This window comes from Numenius arquata, chromosome 23 (assembly GCF_964106895.1).
Source record: "Numenius arquata chromosome 23, bNumArq3.hap1.1, whole genome shotgun sequence".
Lineage (NCBI taxonomy): Eukaryota > Metazoa > Chordata > Aves > Charadriiformes > Scolopacidae > Numenius > Numenius arquata.
Window position 1 is genome coordinate 5,629,863 of NC_133598.1, and position 18,424 is coordinate 5,648,286.

Sequence of the window (18,424 nt, forward strand, 5' to 3'; positions counted from 1 at the left end):
CATTTCCATCACAGCTTCGAGGCCCGCAAGTAAACTTTGTGGAAGCGGGAGAAATAGCGAAATCTGTAAAGATTCATTATCATCGCAAGGCAAACTCCATCCTGTCTTTGCCGGGGGACATGTGTACTTCAGACAAAGTTTGTTTTTGTCCTTCGCCGTGGAAAAAGGCTCTTGCTCGTTTATTGGAGGCGGTTCGGTGTGGTTTATGCTGCTCGCGAACAGCCACAAATCTGGCCCATGCCTTTGCATTTCAATTAGCTGTGTTCTGTCTGTGCTCTTCAGGTTGTTAACACCTTTTGATTCTAATTATTTTTCACCTGCTTGCCAAAGAAATGTGTGCACTTTTCTTTTTTTTTTTCTTTTTTTTTTTCTTTTCCTTTCGGCCTGTGTAGAGACCGGGGGGTTTTGCCCCAGGGCGTGTTTTTGGTTTGTTTTTGGGTTTTTTTCTTTTTTTTTTTTTTTTCCCTCTTGGGTTTCGGGTTTTGGTTGGTTTTTTTTTTTTTTTCCAATAGTACGAACGAGTGTCCTCATATTTCCGTAGTTCGCTTCTACCATATGGAGACACTGAATGACCGCTCTTATGTCTCCAGCCTGTCTTGAAGTGCTACAGAAAAATAATCAGAGGCGCTGCAGTTCGCAGAGGGACCCTCCAAACCTTATTGAACCCAGCGATATCTCACAGATTCCCTTCTCTTCCTCTAAGGGCGACATCGTTCTGGACAAGGCAGGCAGCAGCCTTTTTCTTTGGGAAAATAAACAAGTTAGCGGGGAAGAGCAGGAGAGCAGAGCCTGCCATGGCTCGGGGGCGAGGGGCTGCGGCGGGGGCTGCGTCCCCCCACTCCGGGCTGGGGCGGGCAGGTGGCCCCGGCCGGAGGCTCCGGCTCCGCGGACGCGCAAATAGAGCAAAATAGAGCAAAAGAGGGAAAAAAAAAAAAAAAAAGGCCGATATAGCAAAATAGAGTGTGTGTGTGGGAAGCCCTGGATGTTGGTTTTTTTTTGAAAGCCAAGTCGCCACATCTGCAGCAGAGGTGGGGGGACACTTCGTCCACACCTGAACCAACTTACATCTATCCCCCCCCTTCTCGCTCCTTAAAAATATTAAAAAAAAAAAAAAAAAGTTCAAAGCGGAGGTACTGGGGGGATGGGGATTTTCTAGAATTTGGAGCAGTCACAAGCTGCTTTTTTATTTTTTTTCCCCCTCTTTTTTACGGTAAGACAACATTTGGTGGACACATGTCCGTCTCTTTTACACAAAGCAGAATGTCCCCCTTTAGCACACTTTGGAGATTGCTTTTCCTTCCTCGGGCTGTTTTTCCTGTCCTGCTCCATGTGTCTCCTAATATCTTTGCTATCATCATTTGAACTTCTGGCTTCTCCCCGAGCGGTCAGGGGGTGGCCAGTGCGATCCTGAAAAACCTCTGCTCTGAAAACCTGTAAACACAGACGCAAAAGCTGGGAATTCGAGGAGGGGAAGCGGGGTGCGGGGAGCCTTTCCTATTCAGCAGAGGGGTTTTATGCTGAACAGCCTCTCCCTAATCTCCGCGCAAGCTGGGACGCCTGCTTTTCGGTTGATAATAAAGATATCTTACGGGATCCTGAAGGGCTTCAATGGCATGGTCTATAAAGGTGAATTTAGGCGCAGAAACACGACCGGCTGCAGAGGGTTTGTCTACACGGGGTTAGAGAGAAGGAGAGGAGATGTGGGGAGAGGTGAGCGATGGTGTTGGGGTTAGATCAAGGGATGGCCTGCTAATTCCTTACCCTTCTGGTCTGTACTGGTGACTACAAATAATTTCTAGCGATTCGAATGCTAAAAGAGCGATTTAGGCAAGAGAAGTGACATCCCTCCCCCTTCATGTAGGTTTGAAAATGTAATCGTACGTTCAATGCACGCCATGTACCCACAAACACCGTGTTTCCAAAATATATCAATCCATCCACGTATCCAGAGATCTACCCATCCATCCACCCTCTTCCCCATCCGTCATCTCCATCACTGGCCTATTCCCACGCAAAGCTATTCCCCTTTTCTACCGGCCCAGGCAAAACTTTCCTTCCAAACCCACCCCAATCACTGGAGCCACGAGGGTTTGTTGTGTTTTGTTTTGTTTTGTTTTCTTTTTTTCCTTAAGCATCACCATTTCTAATCGCTTGGTGCTCCCGACATGTTATTTCAAGGGGCAAAAAGCAGGTCTAGGCAGCCAGAGGAAGGGGAATTCGCAACGCAGTTTAGCTGCAGGACATTGCAGCCAGGAGGAGATGGCAGTGCGGGTGACAACAGGTAACAACCCTGTGCCGCCCCCCACTTCTTTGAGTACCCTCAGCACAGGGATGGCACCGGGCCCTGTGTCACAGCAACGGCGCAGGGACTGGGTTCTATCGCTGGTGTAATAATGTCACCCTTCCATCCTTCCCTCTCCTTTCCACCGCTCACAAGAAACCCTGTCTTCTCTGTCCAAGAGATCTCTTTCCTACCTGCAGCGTGTAGCAGCATGACTTGAAGTTTTGGTTGGTTTTTTTTGGTTTTGGTTTTTTTTTTTTATAAGCTGGATTTGGGGGGGGGGGTATTTTTGTGGGGTTTTTTTCCCTTTATTTTATTTTATTTTATTTTATTTTATTTTATTAATCCCCCTATGTGGTGTTAACCTCCAGCTTTCTGTGAGGCATAAGGAGGTTCAACTGGCTACCATTTTGCAGCTTGGAAGGGGTCAGAGGCTTAGCACAGGCTTCCCCTCCCCTTCCCTCCCCTCATCCTTTAAATAATAATAAAAAAAATCTCCCTGTTGCTGATGAAAAGGAAGTATAAGGAGAGTAAACAGGAAAACGGAGCTCTGACCGTGCAGGTAGGCGGGGATTTTCCTTTTGCATTTTTCATCGTTTCTCTCCCTTGAATGGCACACATCAGACACGGGACAATTAGTTCTTCTGGAGCTGTAGAAGACAGAATGAATACGAAACGCTTTAATATCGGGTCTAAGAATACGGAGAATCTTTAGGACGTGATTGCTGCTTAGGAAGGAAAAAAATCTCCCTTTTTTTTAAACCTGTGGTTGTGCAGACCTTTGTGCGGCGGCCCTGGGTACAGAGGGGAAACCCTTTGGTTTAAGGACTCTCCAAAGCTGAGTCCAGTGATGGCCTGGGGAGATGGGGGCTGTTTGCCCCAAACGTGCAAAGCCCACCAGAGCCTAGAGGAGCCTCCCCGTGAGCTCACCTGGCTCCCAGCATCTCTCACTTACTAAAAATGCCTGCATCCAGATCCTCTTTTGCCTTTTTTTTTTTTTTTTTTCCCCTCCTGTCCTGTCTCTTTGGCCTCTCCCCGTCCCTGAAGGTTTTCTATTTCGTTTAGTAAAAGCGATATAAACCTCGCTGGTACTTTGAAGGGGGGAAAACCCAAACCCCAAAACAGTTATTTCTCACCCAAGAGCCAGCCCAGGCTCCACAGACTGGAAGAGCCGAGCTGAGCATCTGTATTAATTACAGCCCCCTTCAAGCTGCCTTTTGGGGCATCTCCCCAGGGCCCTGAGCCCGGGTGGGTGCGGGACCCCCACGTCCAGGTTGCTGCTGAAGGGCAAAAAAAAAGATAAAATTTTCACCCGTAAAATACCCATTCGGTCCCCAGCAATAAATGGGGAGGGGAAACACGTTTGTGAGGGGCACAGAGAGGTTTGGGGAGCGCTGCAAGGCAAAAGGCAGCTCGAGGTTGCAGTGCCGTTGTCAGGCCATCTTGAATGTCATGGCTTTATTTATTTTTATTTCTTTTTTAGGATTTTTTTTTTTTTTTAAAGCGTTTGTGCGTTTCAGACCTGTTTTGCTCACTGGGTACGGCGTAACACGGAATAAAAATTTCTTCCACCCAGGTTTTCAAAACTCAACTAGGAAAGCAAGCAAACCAAACTAAAAACAAAACCAAAACAAAGAAACCCCACCAAAAACAAACTTCGCCAAGGTAACCTAGTTACAGATGTGTATGATGTCTTATTTTATTCAACAAAAAGTGATTAAAATCTGTTAAAGGATTTAATTAAGAGAATTAAATGAAAAGGAAGGGGCACAAATGAGTTGGAAAAAAGCGAAGCTATTCTAAACGATTAAATCGCCATTTTAACAGTATAATGGGGTTTGCATACTGAAAAGAGAAATCAGAGCTCATATCTCATCAATAATTCATAGGCAAGAGGGATCATTCCGAGGTCAGCAGACTTGTACAGCCCCGGCTCCTCTCTCGGAGGAGAGGGTGAGCATCGTATCACAACACAACACGGACCCCGGGGGCTGCCGGGTCACCTTTTTGAGGAAAACATAAGCTCAATTTTTTGGGTGTTTTTTTTTTTTTTTTCTCTCTCTCTTCCTTCCTTTCTTTTTTTTTTTTTTTAATTTTTTTTTTTATTTTATTTTTAATTTACCAAGTCCCACTGCCCGGGTATGACTGGCAGTGAGAGAGGGGGAGGGCTGGGGAAGGGCTGGATGTGGTTCATATTGCTCCAATACAGCCACACACCAACAATGTGGTAATTATGCTTTTGAGAAACCAAAGGGATCTCCTCTTTTTTTTTTTTTTTTTTCTTTTTTCTTTCCTTTAGCCACAAAAATGAAGGTGGGGAGGCTGCGGGTCCTTATCTGCCTTGGCGGGGGTGGGCTGGAGGCAGGGACTAGAAATTGCACTGCTCGGGCTGTAATTCTTGCATTTCATTCTATTTAAAGGAAGAATCCGATTATTCACCTCTTTATTTGCAATAGTCCTGTAAATTACTCCAGCCTACACGCACAGCCCATGACCTCCCCAAGAAGGGAAAGCTTTGGAAGGAAACCAGCCCCTTCCCTTCAGCTCCGCTCCCCAAGCCCCCTTCCCTCCCCCACAGCTGAATTTCAGGCTGAGAAATTGCTCTTTCTTTTCCCCCAGCCCCAACCTCTTCCTTTTTTTATTACACGTCCGACCTGAAGGGAACGAGCTGACGGGATTATTTAAAATCCTCTTGATAAAGGTCTCTCCTCAATTAGGGAACCCGAAAAGGACTTTTATGGGGCTTGGCTCCTCCTCTGGGGGTCTCTTTCCAGTCCTAGAATGGATTTAAGAATGAAATTTTCTTTCAGAGCGTGGCTATTTCGGTGTCTGCGCTGATTTTTCCCATTCTTTCCTCTCCTAATGTTAAATAAATGATATTTGGAAGGAGGTTGATAACTTAACTCGAGAGGTGTCCACCCTGCGTAGTTTTTCCGTGTTCTGTTACCCTAAATAGCTTTAAAAAGAAACTATTTTGACAGCGAGCGTTGAAAGAATAAGACTAGTACGAGGGGTTTTTTCCCCCCCTCTGATTTATCTCTTTTTAACATGTGTATGTATATACACACACACACACACACACATATATATATATACCCTTCAAGTCAAAACAAATTACAGCGCTGGGTTTTTTTGTTTTGTTTTGTTTGTTTTGTTTTGTTAAAGGACGTTTGTTTGGTGGCAAATCGGGGCTCTGTTTATGTAGGGAGACTTTGCAAAACCGGGGCGGGTGTCGACGGGGGAGGGAGGGGAGGGAAATTTGGGATGGAAAGGGGGGAACTGGCCACCCCGGGCAGGGGGATCGGGCGCAGCCGCCTCGCCTGTAACGTCCCCAAGCAGCCAGCAGAGCTCGCTTCAGACCAAGTTCACTGCCAGCAGGGACGGGCCGAGCCGGGCCGGGCTGGGCTGGAGCGGCACCGGCCGCCCCCGTCGTCCCCCCCGGCCTCCGGCTCCCCCCGGGAGGCCGCGGACGCTGCCCGTCGCCGAGCTCCTGTGCCCCCAAAATAATCATAGGAACACCTCCCTCTTTATCCCCCCCCCCCCCCCCGAAAAAAAAAAGAAGAAGAAGAAGAAGAAGAAGAAGAAAAAAAAAAAAATCCGAACAGGCTAATTACCGCAGTCAACAACTCATCTAGGTGAAATTCAAATTAAAAGAGAAATAATGCAGTGCCGCCGTGGTTTAAGGGATTCCCCCCTCCCTGTTAATTTAAATATAAAAATGGGGGGAGCAAAAGGGAAAAAAAAAAATCAGCGAAGAACAGCGATGGGTGATCTGAAGATAAACATCTAATGTTTGCAAAGCTCTGATTTTTCGTTCCCCTTGGGAAAAAAAAATCAAGAAGAAACGTCCAAGGGTTGGGTTTTTTCCCCCTCTTCTTTTCTTTTTAAAGTCAAATAAATAAAATAGGGAAATCGGCGCCGCATTAGTTTCTAGAGTCGTAGACGGTACCTCTGGTCTTGGGGGGCTTGTTAGTACAGCATTATAGCTCGAGGGGTCAAAAAGTTGAGGGTCAAAAGTTTACGCTGTGCGTGACTCAGTCTTGTGTCTAACCCTGATAGACTGATGTCAGGGTGGGAAAAAAAAAAAAAAGGGAGAGAGAGGGAGAAAGAAAGCGGGGGGGTGGGGGGGGCGAGGTGGGAGGAAGAGTCTGTGCTCACGGGCAGAGATGGGAGAAGATGATAGCGAGGTGGGAGAGACCTTCAGCCGCAAACCGGAGAGAGTGGGGGGGGGGTGGGGGGGGGGTGGAAAAAAGAGGGTTGCAGAATTTGGGGTGGGATGGCGGTAGAAAATAAGGCAGATCGATTTGGGTCTCCCGCGAGGAAACGCCGAGCGACTTCTTAGTATTTTTCTAAGATAACCCCTGAAACGCTATTTGGAGTCGAATTAACCGAATATAAGGGGAAAGGCATTTATTAAATCCAATTACGTGGAGGTCCCTCTAGGATATTAACGCGAGCAGTTAAAAAATAATTTTCATTCCGGCGTCAATTTTGTTTGGATAGGGTTTAAATTATACCGAAAGGGGAAAAAAAAAAAAAAAAGAAAAGAAAGAAAGAAAGAAAGAAAGAAAGAAAGAAAGAAAAAGGTCTGACACGGTTGGTGAAAATGTGTTCTAACATCTCTACTTGGAAACACTTCCAAACCCTTGGAGAGGTGCCTGTCTCCCTCTCTCCTCCCCCCCCCCCCCCCCCCCCCCGGGTGCCGCAGCCCCCAGCGCCCAACAGTTTTTAACACGGGCTCGGGGTGGGCGCCAATACTCCTCCAAAAAAACAAAAGGATTACAGGAAATAACGCCCGTTGATTTACTGTTTGCATTTCTACCTCAACCGTAGGAAATCTAGAATAATGATATATAGGCAAAATCGGTGGACTGATGGCTTTAAGAAATTCAACATATGTATTTAAAGGCGCTTTTAAGTGCCCGTTTCGTCGCTCGGTCCGGTTAAAGCAGCTAATTTTGTTTTGCAGCACGTTTTCCGTCGGAATTTGAATGCAATGTTTTATATTTCTTGCTTGAAATGTGACTCCGCTCTGGCCATTGCAACAGTTTAATGAACTGATATAATAAATATTTCCCTTGGCATTTCCAAGTTATTTCTACGCTGCCAGACTTTGAGCCCTCCAAACTCTAAATATTATTTGCACTGGGACTGGGGAAGATCTTTTCAATAGCTTCTTAAGCAAACAGTCGTAGCAAGGCAAACTCTTCTGGAAAAAAAAAAAAAAAAGAAAAAAAAAAAAAGAAAAAAAAAAGCCCTACAAATTTGCTTTTTTTTTTTTTTTTCCCACTCGGCTTTTAAATATTTTCAGTGACTAAATACTTATAACAAGGGTCATTTTTCTTGGAAGAGAAAGAGAGAATATTAGAGCCCTGGGAAAGGCATTCTGGAAAATCCATTTGCTTTCCCGATGCGGATATATTCATGGAGTAGGTGAAATTCAAGAGAACGTAAAGCGTTTTGTTTCGCGTGATAAGGCTCGGGTTTAATTAATTGCCGTGAATTTGCTTGGTATTTATAAAATATCACTATATAAGGGCTACCGTTTAGTTGTAACTTGGGTGATCCATCTCTTCGCCCTTGTAATTACTATACTTATCTCTCTAGAACAGTCATTTCTACTCCAGGTTTATAGAACAGGTAATGGATAATAAAGGCCATTTGTTTTCGGGATATTAAAACAAGCAGGTATAATTTCACGGCAATAAAAAAAAAAAAAAAAAAAAAAAAAAGCCAACCACCTCCCTCCCAACTTTCCTTCTTTCCTTATAATATTCACTCCTACATCAGAACGTTTAACTTTCAATTTAGGGACGCGAGGCTGCGTGTTGGTGTGAAGTGGGTTCATTTGGAGAGATGTAAGGAGAGAGCGAGGGAGGGGAGGAGAGAGGGAGGAAATTAAAGGTATCATTTTCAAGGATATTTCTAATTTGTCTCCCTCGCTCGGCCCGGGGGTGAGGGTCTCCGAGTACCGGCCAGGCGCTGCAAACACAACCCAGGGTGGGTTTTCCTTCTATTTTTTTTTTTCCCTTTTCTTTTTTTTTTTTTTTTCTTTTCTTTTTCTCCCTACCGGACAATCAAATGAATGCGCTTTTTAATCCCGATTTACCTTCCCAATGACCTCTTTATCGCCGGGGGGGGGGAAAGCGGGGGGCTTGGGGCTGGAGCTCAATGGTGAATCCCCCTCGCAGGGATGCTCAGCCCGTCCCTTCCAGCGCTCCTGGCTCGCTGCTACACGGGGGGGGGGGGGTTTAGGTGAAAAAAAAAAAAAGATATTTTTTTATATATATATTTTTTTTCATTAAAAATGAAAAGGATACCCCAGGCTGCCTGGGACACCTGGCAGGGCTTAAATCCTCCTTTCCCTGTTGCAAAACAGGTGTGGGCTAGTTTCCACCTCACCCTGCAGCCACCCTGGGCGCGCTGACACGGCTCGGAGGCAGCCGAGGCGCCGCTCGGTCCTTATTAAAAGTTCTGCCCCCTCCCCCCCCCCCCAAAAAAAAAAGAAGCACCTCGGACCTCCAGCGCTCCCCGTTTGCTGGGGGCAGAATTCCCAGTTTAATACCCAAACCCGAAAGGTTTGGGCTTCTGAAAGGGGAAAAAAAAAACACCAAACCAAACCAGAATTAAAATAAAAATTAAAAATCCCTCTATCCTTACTGCTGCCAGAGCGAGATCTCCGGGGGAGGAGGGGGACGGGCGGGGGGGGGGGGGGGAGAAAAAAAAAAAAAAGCCCTAAAAATGAAAGCGCGGAGCGGCGCGGAGGGAGCGCGGGGTGAAGCGCGGGTCAGCGCGGCTCTCGGCGGCTGCGGACACGCCTCGCTGTTTAACAAAGACTGACAAACTATGAGATTAATACCAAAACTTGCGGGTTTCCCACCCCAAAATGCTCAGAGGGCCTCCTGGCGCTGCCAGGAGCAGTTCCGCTCGCCTTTAAGGACAATAGTGGTTTATACTGGGGGAGAGGGGGAGGGGGCACCCCACCAAAAAAAAAAAAAAAAAAAAAAAAAGAAGAAGAAAAAGAAGAGAGAGAGAAATTAGTGTTCTTACCGAGAAATAATCTCACTGAAAAAGCAACACGGTGGAGAGGGAGCAGAATAGCCCGGGCTGGACTGGGGAGGGGGGTGGCGGGGTGCGGGGGGGTTGGAATTTAGGGGGTTTCTATAGGATTCCGCCTGCAAAACCTTCCCAAGTTTTGAGGGAGCGTCCTAAATCCCTCGGGAATTACTCCGAGGAAAGGACACGCGGTTTGCCGAGGTAGGTACCGCTGCGGCGTTACACCTGGGCGGGGGGGGGGGGGTCGTGGGGGGTCGTGGGGGTGAGGGGCGAGCGTAATGTCCCCTCTTTTGGGGCGACCAAAGAGGCGCTCAGCATCAGGAGTGGTTTAACAGCACACACACCCCCCCGAGGAGGCAGGTGCCTTGGGGAGGTTTTTGGGGAGGGTTGGGTGCTGCCCCGGCTCCCCTTTGGAGGGGGGGGAAGGGCAATAGGCCGGGGGACACCCCCCCCGGCCCCCCCGGCCTTTCCAGACTGGTTGCTTTGAAGTGGAAAAGAGCCCGGGTGAAATTTTGCTGTGAGAAACTTCCGCGGCGTGGGGCGGTTTCCCAGGGAAAGGGAGAAAGGTGTGCGGGGAGCCGGGGGGGAGGGGGGGGACAGCGAGGGGCTGCCTTTAATTTGGGATCAGAGGCGGCGAAAGGGGTGGGGGGGGGAGGAATTTCTTGGAGGTGTGGTGGGGGGAAGAATTATGATAAACGCTAGGGGTGCTGGTTTGCTGGCACCAACCCCCTTGTGTCATTGGGAAGGAAATTAAAACCGATTTATTTATTTTATTTTTTTTTTTTTTAAAAAAGGATGTGGGAGGGGGTTAAAAATACGGACTAGGCCTAGTTATTGCTCTTCAGGCTCCTCTCCTCGGTTTAGGAGATCGCTACGGTACCGGCTGCGGGGAAATACAATAAAATAAATCAGGGATTGGGAAGGAGGAATAAAATTTAAGAGGGGGAAAAAAAAACCAAACCAAACCAAAAAAGAAAACAAAAAAGAAAGAAGCGCCGTAACGGGATTGGTTCTGTAGAATTATTTTATGGCATCCATCTACACGTTGTACAAGCAGATTTGATTTGGCTCCTTACTTTTTATGGCGGGTTTTAGAGGGGAAGGTAAATTTTTAGCGCCGCTCTCTGCTCCCCAGCGAAGCGGAGGTTCTGGGCTGGGGAGGGGGGAAAGTCCCCGCCCGGGGCAAAAGGCGCCTTCGCTTCTCTCTGCTGTTTCTGCTGGAAACCCGCGCTCCGTTCAGGCGTGTTCACGGTGCGGGGGTTCTCCTGGGTGCTTCTGGGTTAATTTCTTAAAATACAGGGTTCGTTTATCTGTTTCTCCGGGAACGTTACGTTTTATCAGGAGAACCGACTGTTCACCTTAAAGTACCTGAAAAATCTCGGGCATCGTGTGTCCGGGAGAACCACGGGACGTTCGTTCTTGGCCGTAACTATTTTATTTTTTTATTTTTTTTTTTTAAGGTAAAATGCAGAAGTTTGTGGAATATATTGAAGATATTTGTCAGGAATTTTAATGGAGGGAAACCGCAGCTTTTCTCTCATAGCCTGTCGGCTGTGGCATTTAAATGTAATTAATTCGGGAGATACTTGACCAAAAAATGTTCTGCCTTTTGAAATACAAAAAAAAAAAAAAGAAGAAAAAAGAAAGAAAAGGAAAAGGGGGGGGTGGGTGGATGCTATACTTTTAATCTCTTGGGCAACTGTAATTTTAAACGAAATCTCAACATGATGCTACCCTCATTAGTTCCGAATGAAGGTTCATTACCTAGACAGTATGAATATTTTATTGCTTTATATCCCTTTTTCGGAAATGAAACGCCTTTGATCTTTTTCTCGGGTTGTAAAAAGAATTGCCTGTCATTAAAAAAAAAACCTGTCGTCCCATCTGCCTTTACATTCTGTATTTCTTTTCATCTGTTTCTTTCCCTTTTTTTTTTTTTTTTTTGTGTGTTTTAATAATTTACCCACACACGCACGTATAATCCCAAACCTTGGTTGACCTCCAAGAAACGAAAAATGGATGAAATCTTGGCGCTGCGTATCAGAAAATATAATTATGAGCGTTGCAGGACGGAGGGGGACGGAGCTATGGCATTTTGCTTTTAAACTACGATTATTTGGATGCGACTCTCGTTGTGCGTCTACACTTCTATATTCAGTGAATTTCACTAAATTCAGTGAAATTCAGTCCAGGAGCTGATTTTTTTTTTTTTTTTTTTCTTCATAGCACAGCGGTAAATGAATGTATAAGGTACGGAGGAGAAAGCAGAAAATGTATAGTTTTTCTAATCTAGTATCAGCTATTCGGATACTGACTTGGGGCTTTAATTAATCGTCTTTCCTCCGAAGAGTGAATCTTTTGACCATCTCTAGATTAATCCTCGATCTCTCGAGTCACAAAACTTTACCACCACCACCACCACCCCCCGCCCTGCTCCCCCCTTTCCCCGGAAGATAATTATGGCGGTAGGCGAAGATCTCCGACCAAGGAGGATGCATCTGTCTTCTATATGTACCCTGTAGATCCGAATTTGTGTAAAGGAAGTTGGGTCACAAATTCGTATCTAGGGGAATATGTAGTTGACACAAACACTACAGGTCACAAACCCAGAAGGCATTTAAAAAAAAAATAAAAAATTAAAAATTAAAAAAAAAAAAAAAAGCCATCCACACTCCCAGAACCCGAAATAAAAGGGTGAAAACAAGGGCTTAACCAGAAAACCGTTGTATAGCTGAAAAAGAAATACTTTGGATTTGACCTTAGCTCAACTCCAGCGCTCCCGCGATAAACTTTATCATCACTTCGAGATAAAATCTGAGCTGCGAAGGCGAGAGGACGGAGGGGGGGTGTGTGTGTGTATGGAATTCAGGGGCGTTATTCCCGCGATTTAAGAGCCGGGATCCCACTATCGCTTTAGTTTGGGTAGTCTCGGCACTGACACCAAAAAAAAACCCCAAATAAACCAACAACAACCCCCCCCAAAATTATTATCGCTCTCTTTCCCGCCGCTTCTGAGGAGCTCATCGCGTGCTTCAGGTTGAAACACGGATTTGAGGAATTTGGGGGGTGGCTTTTGAAGAGCTGCCGGTTTGCTCTGGCTTTTAAAGCGTCTTTATTAGGAGCAGGGCGAGGCGAAGATGCATTAGGACTTGGGCTAATTCGCTTTTGTAATTGTTCATCAAGTCCTTGATTTCTCGCTTGGAGGACGGGCTTTTTTGTTTTGTTTTGTTTTGTTTTGTTTTTTTTTTTCCCCCCACCGGTGCGTGGGAAAACAGTCAATCTCCGAGAGAGGCAAAATGTGATTTAGGAGCCCGGGTACCCCGAATTAGCTGATGAATTTCTTATCGATCCCAAACAAGCCCTATTCATCTCTGCCAGGCTCGGGGCGCAATGTCCCTTCCCGTATCACCTTAGCAGGGAATGAGATGCAGCCACCACCCGGAGGGACCGCCATGGATCACGTGCTGAAAAAAACCCTGAAAAATCATTTTTACCCTCTATTTTAATTACAATTTTTTGCCCCCCCCCCCCCTTTTTTTTTTTATTTTCTGGCGGCGGGGGGGTGGAATTTTAATTTTTCCCACCTCCCCTTCACCCGGGTTCCCCCCCCCCCTCTCTGAGCCAGGACACACCCCCGAGGGGTGTGGGCCGGGGGGGGGGAGGGTTTGGGGCGGGGGGGGCGCCGCCGCTCGCCCACGGGGCGCTGCGGAGCCCGGGGCCGGCGGGGCCCGGGGCGGCGGGGTCCGGGGGCGGCCGGAGGGGAACGGGCGCCCCCGGCCGCCTCCCCGGGGATGCTCGGGGCCCCGGGAGAGCCCGGGCTGGGCAGATTTCCTTATCCGGGGATCGCAGGGCACCTCGCCATTGGCCCGCGCTGTCACATGGACTCCAACTTTGTTCACTTGACAGTAAGTAGGAGGGTTTCACGAAACAGGAAAACGAGTAAAGGGGGGGACAGGAATAAATTTTAGGAGAGATATATATATTATTTTTTTTTTCGTGTGTGCAATTCTAAGAAATTAATGGCCATGAGCTCGTTTTTGATCAACTCCAACTATGTGGACCCCAAGTTCCCACCCTGTGAAGAGTATTCCCACAGCGATTACCTTCCCAATCACTCGCCGGAATATTACAGCAGCCAGAGGCGAGAGAGCACTTTCCAACATGAAGCGATGTACCAGCCGCGGTCAGCCTGCAAGGAGCAGCTCTACTCGTCCTGTCAGAGCTCCGGCCACCAAGCAGCGGTGTTATCCCCCCGGGGTCATGTCCATCCTCCGGCCGGACTGCAGAGCCACCTCTCTGAGCCAAACCGTCCCTGCGAGCCGGTCACCCCCAGCCCACCACCCTCCTGCAGCCAAAACTCTCTCAACCAAAGCCCTTCCAATTCCTCTTGCAAAGAGCCGGTAGTTTACCCCTGGATGAAAAAAGTCCATGTAAGCACGGGTAAGTGAACTAAAGTGGCTTTGCTTTATACTAAGTAGCACCTCAAAGTCTTGTAGAAATCTTATTGCACCAGTTGTAAAATAACCATTCCTGGAGATTTACGATCGCCTGTTTGCAGAGCGGTATAATTACATCCTCCATAAATTTTTATTGCTCTGCTTGGCCATGTGCCTTTGAAGTCTCTGTTACCATCCTCCTCCAATTTCTTGCAGGCTACTTTTTTTATGGCTGTTGAATCTTCATAAGTTAAGTTTTATGTTTTCGTAATTTGTATTTAAGTGGCGGGTTGAGTAAACTTTTACTATTTTCCCTTCCCCACCCCCCTTCTTTTTTTTTTTTTTTTTTTTTTAGTGTGATATTTAATAAAAAGGAGTGTCTGTGTTTGCCCGTTTGCATGTGTGTAGGGGGAACTTTGAAGATTTGGGGATAATAGAGTGATGCTCTAGCTGAGGTGTGTGTATAAATGTGTATATACACACGTAGAGGGCATGGAAAAAGCGTCTGGGGGACCTTATAAAAACGTTTAGACAGGAATACACGTCAAGCAATGAGGATGGAGGTGGAGATTTGGAGATAGGTTCTGGGTGTATTTTTAGAAGGTTTGCGGTGGTTTGGTTTTTTTTTTTTTTTGAGTATATCCCCCCACCAAAAGAATGTCTGATGCTTTTTTGGGGGGAAAGGACCCGTCAAAGGAACAGCTCAGTAATTCTTCTGCTCTTTTTTCCCTCCCTCCCTCCTTTTTCTTTTTTTTTCCCCCTTTCTTTTCTTTTTTTTTTTTTTCCTTCCTTTTTCTTTTTCCTCCTTTGTGTTTGTTCAGTAAACCCCAATTGCTCAGGAGGGGAACCGAAACGCTCCCGCACAGCCTACACCAGGCAGCAAGTCCTGGAGCTGGAGAAGGAATTTCACTATAACCGCTATCTCACCCGGAGGCGCAGGGTCGAGATCGCCCACTCCCTCTGCCTCTCCGAGCGCCAGATCAAAATCTGGTTCCAGAACAGGAGGATGAAATGGAAAAAAGATCACAAGTTACCAAATACCAAGATCAGGTCTAATTCTTCCAACTCCTCCGCCAGCCTGCAGATCCCACAAGGAGGATCCCAAACCCGATCCCATGGACCAGCCACCAGCCTATAACTATTCCTTGGACGGACGGATGGAGTGTGCGTGTTTGTGGGTGTGAGTTTGTGTGTGTGTGTGTGTAGGGAACACATGATTATTTTTTTTTTTTAATTATTTTTTTTTTTTTTAAAAATGCTCCGAGAAGCGAGGGAAGGAGGGGTGCTCTTTATTTATAGGGGGGGAACAGAGGGAGACTCAGCTGCAACAAAGCAGAGCCGTGCTGTTGTGCCTCTCTTCCATTAAAAGAAGGCTGGAGATAGTAGTTTTCAGATTTGGCTAAGATGGATCCTTGTTTCATCTTTAATCACGCCAAGCTCTGCCCCATTTGTCATGTTTACTCTCCCGTACAAAGGATGGACCTTATGTCTGCTATTACCTCGACAACCAGCGCTCACTTTAATAAATGAGGCTCAGTTTCTTCAAGACGAACTGGATTTTCTCCCCCCCCCCCCCCCCCCCCGCCCCGATCCACTCCACCACCACCCCCCCTTTTTTCTTTTTTTTCCTCCTCTTTTTCTTTTCTCGCCTACCAGCCACAAACGGAAAGTTTCTGTCCCGCCATCCCAAAGAGGCGGCGGTTCTAGCGCAGGCCCGCGACGGAGGAAAAAATAACCACCAAAAACCCAAGAAACGCAACCAAAATCCCCGCCGGGCACGGACGATGGGGGGGGACCGGAGGGGGGGGTGCGGGGGTGGCTCTCGGACACTGCGCCAGTCGTGCGTGGGGGGAAAAAAAAAAAAAAATAAAAAGGAAAATTAGGTCAAATGGGTGGTGGACAAAGAAAGCGAGAGGATGGAGTGTGATGTAGGTCCCCCCCCCCCCCGCCATTTTTTGGGGTCCGGCAGGTTAATTGTGAGTCTGGGAAAGGGGGGTGGAAGGGGAGAGGGGAAAGCTGGGGGGGGGGTAGGTTAGAAACTGGGCGATGAACAGCGGCACCTGGATTCACACCCCCCCAGCCCAGGGTGAGGGGCAGAGGGGGGACACAAAAAGCTCCTCTCCCGCTGTCTAGCCCAATTTTGTACTGAAAATGTGAATTACGGTCAGAGGGGTGGGGGCTCGACCCTCTTGGGGTGAGCAGAGGGTGAGGAGGGGGTTTGGCGAGGCTCCCCCCGACCCCCCGCCCGGCCCGGCCGCCTCCATCCCCTCCCTTTGTCCTTCCTGGTGTCGGTGATTACCTGTAAATAGCAGAGAAAAGGAACAAAAACAACCAACCAAAAAAGCGCAATTGGAAATAAATTTTTTTCATTGTGAATCTGACCCTGTGTGGTTTTTTTTTTTTGGGGGGGGGGGTGGTGGTGGTGTTTGTCCCTTTATTCTGGTACGAGAAAAAAAAAAAAAATCTATTTTAAAGAAATTAATTAAACAGCACGTTTCTTTTTTACAGGGATTTCTGTTGTCAGTGGCACAGCCTCAAGTCCCTAATGAAAACAAAAGATGTTTGACTATGGGGTATATCAGCCTTAAGTACTGCTAAGCCTTACATATTATGATTTATTTGTTCTAAGCAGATATTAATATGCTCTTCCCAAACCGGTCTCAGACAAAACAGAGGTGGTCATTAGCGCTTGGCTTTGCTGTAAGGAATGGATGCAGCGTCGTATTTCTCTAGAGGGACTTCTCGATTTATATTTTGAATAAATAAATAAATAAATAAATAAATAAATCTCCTTCTCCAAGGTAGTTAATGCATTAATGAGTCTAATTTTTGCACAGATGTTTCTCGGTGTTTGCAGGTTTTCTGTGTATTTTTATATTACAAAGGAGCTGGCTCCTGCGATAGCTCATAGCCTGACAAGCAAATAGATAATCAAGAAGACAAATGGCTTCTTTTGTGAGCCGCAGCTCTTGTATTAATTTTCATTTTCTTTCTCATAGAAAGTATCGAAAATACCGTTCAGGACGAAATAACATTCCAGTTCTAAGTTACAAATAAAAAAAAAAAAAAAGAAAAAGAAAAAAAAAAAGAAAAGAAAAGATTGTTGTGCGCAGGGGGGGTCCGCGGGGGGAGGAAGCCTCCGCAGCAGCTGAAGAAAATAATCATTTTCTTGTACTTGCCTCTAAATATATATATATATATAGCTTTTGCTTATTTGTTCAATGTTCACGGAATTCCCCGAACCCCCCCAGCAGGACCGAAATATTCCCCCGCGCTATTGAGAAACAAAGGCAGAGTTTGAAATATTTAAAACCAGGGTGTGTTTCTGTGTTATCCCTTCAGTCGTGGTAAAGTCACCGCACGGCCACCTTGCAAATAAAGTGTCCCCAAAAGTCCCCCTGCCCCCAGCTCAAACAAAGGGCCGCTACATTTTCCTTTCTATTGACATTTTAATACTTTAAAATAATATTAATGTAGTCACATGGTACAGGTCTGGTCCACGCTCTGATGTAGAGGAAATGGATTTATGGACGTATTTTTGGGTTAACTACCGCAGTTTTAGAGGCAGCAACTGTAAACATTTAAAGTTTCTTTTTCTTTTCCTTTTTTTTTTTTTTTCCCAGGGAGGATGGCAAGGGCTGTATTTTATTGTAATGCCTGAGGTTGGGGCGTTTTGTTGTTGTTGTTGCATTTTATTTTACCGTTTCTCTCTTTGATCTGCTGGGGTTGTAAAGAGGGTGTTATTTTCAAGATAGTGCTTCTAAGAACGGCAAAAAATCGTTCTTAAAAAAAAAAGAAAAAGAAAAAGCAAAAAAAAAAAAAAAAAAGCATATGCTTCCAGGAATGCGGGGTCTATAGAAGCAAATCAAAGCTGGAAAGTATGAATAGGATAGAAAGGGGAGAAAAGAAGATTTCTATAGGACCTAAAAGTTCACAGCCATTATAAGCAGACAGAAGCCAAGAAAAATGCGAGAATTATACAGAAAATCATTAATCACTTCTTTTCTTTAAATACTTATCCTTTTCCCATTGTTATTCAACAGCAAATCTCCGCAGACCGTCTGTTGGGAAAAAAGCACCCGGAGTCCTACAAGAATCTTCAGGGGAAATAATAATATTAATAATAAAATCTGGATCGTAAAGGTGAAAGCTTTATTTTTGGGGGAGAAAAACAAAACCAAAACAGCCCCCCCCAGGCCACCCCCTCCCCCAGACCTCTCACTTTGGAAGAAACCACCCAAACCATGAGGGCCGTCTCTGGGGCGTTGGAAAAAGGATGTGGGAGCGAACCAGGTAACAGAGCTGCTCTCTTGGCATGCATTTCTGATCGGTTTATTGCCTCCTTTCAGGAGAAAGCTGGGGGGAAGCAAAAGAAAAAAAAGAAAAAAAAAAAAAAAAAGGAGCTTAAAAAAAAAAGGGGGGGGCAGAAAGAAAAACAACACGTGAATTCTTGTGCGGGGTTTTCCTTCTGTTTTCTCGTTTTATTTTGAGCGATGTGAGCGATGTGAGCGGGCAGAGAAAGTTCGCAGGCGGGTTTCTTGTGGCGAAGGGGGTTTTGTTTCTTTCCTTTTTTTTTTTTGGTCCTCCTCGGTTTGGGTCTGTGCGTGTTTGGGGCTCGGCCCTGCGGGGTTTTGCTGCGGGACCCCGGGCA

The 18,424-nt window shown here is 46.3% G+C and overlaps 1 protein-coding gene across 2 annotated transcripts in view; it reads left to right on the plus strand.

Annotated features, from left to right (window-relative positions):
- The window catches only part of HOXB4 (homeobox B4), a 32,749-nt gene extending 17,124 nt beyond the window's left edge, over window positions 1–15,625 (plus strand). Inside the window, exons 1-3 of one of the 2 annotated variants that reach the window (XM_074162949.1) lie at window positions 13,143–13,242; window positions 13,351–13,777; window positions 14,595–15,625. In XM_074162949.1, the coding sequence (XP_074019050.1) occupies window positions 13,216–13,242; window positions 13,351–13,777; window positions 14,595–14,911 (771 nt within the window). In that variant the 5' untranslated portion in view covers window positions 13,143–13,215 and the 3' untranslated portion in view covers window positions 14,912–15,625. Of the gene's footprint in view, window positions 1–13,142; window positions 13,243–13,350; window positions 13,778–14,594 lie in introns of those variants that run through there. The other variant, XM_074162948.1, reaches the window with a different exon arrangement.
- Window positions 15,626–18,424: the final 2,799 nt, after the last annotated feature.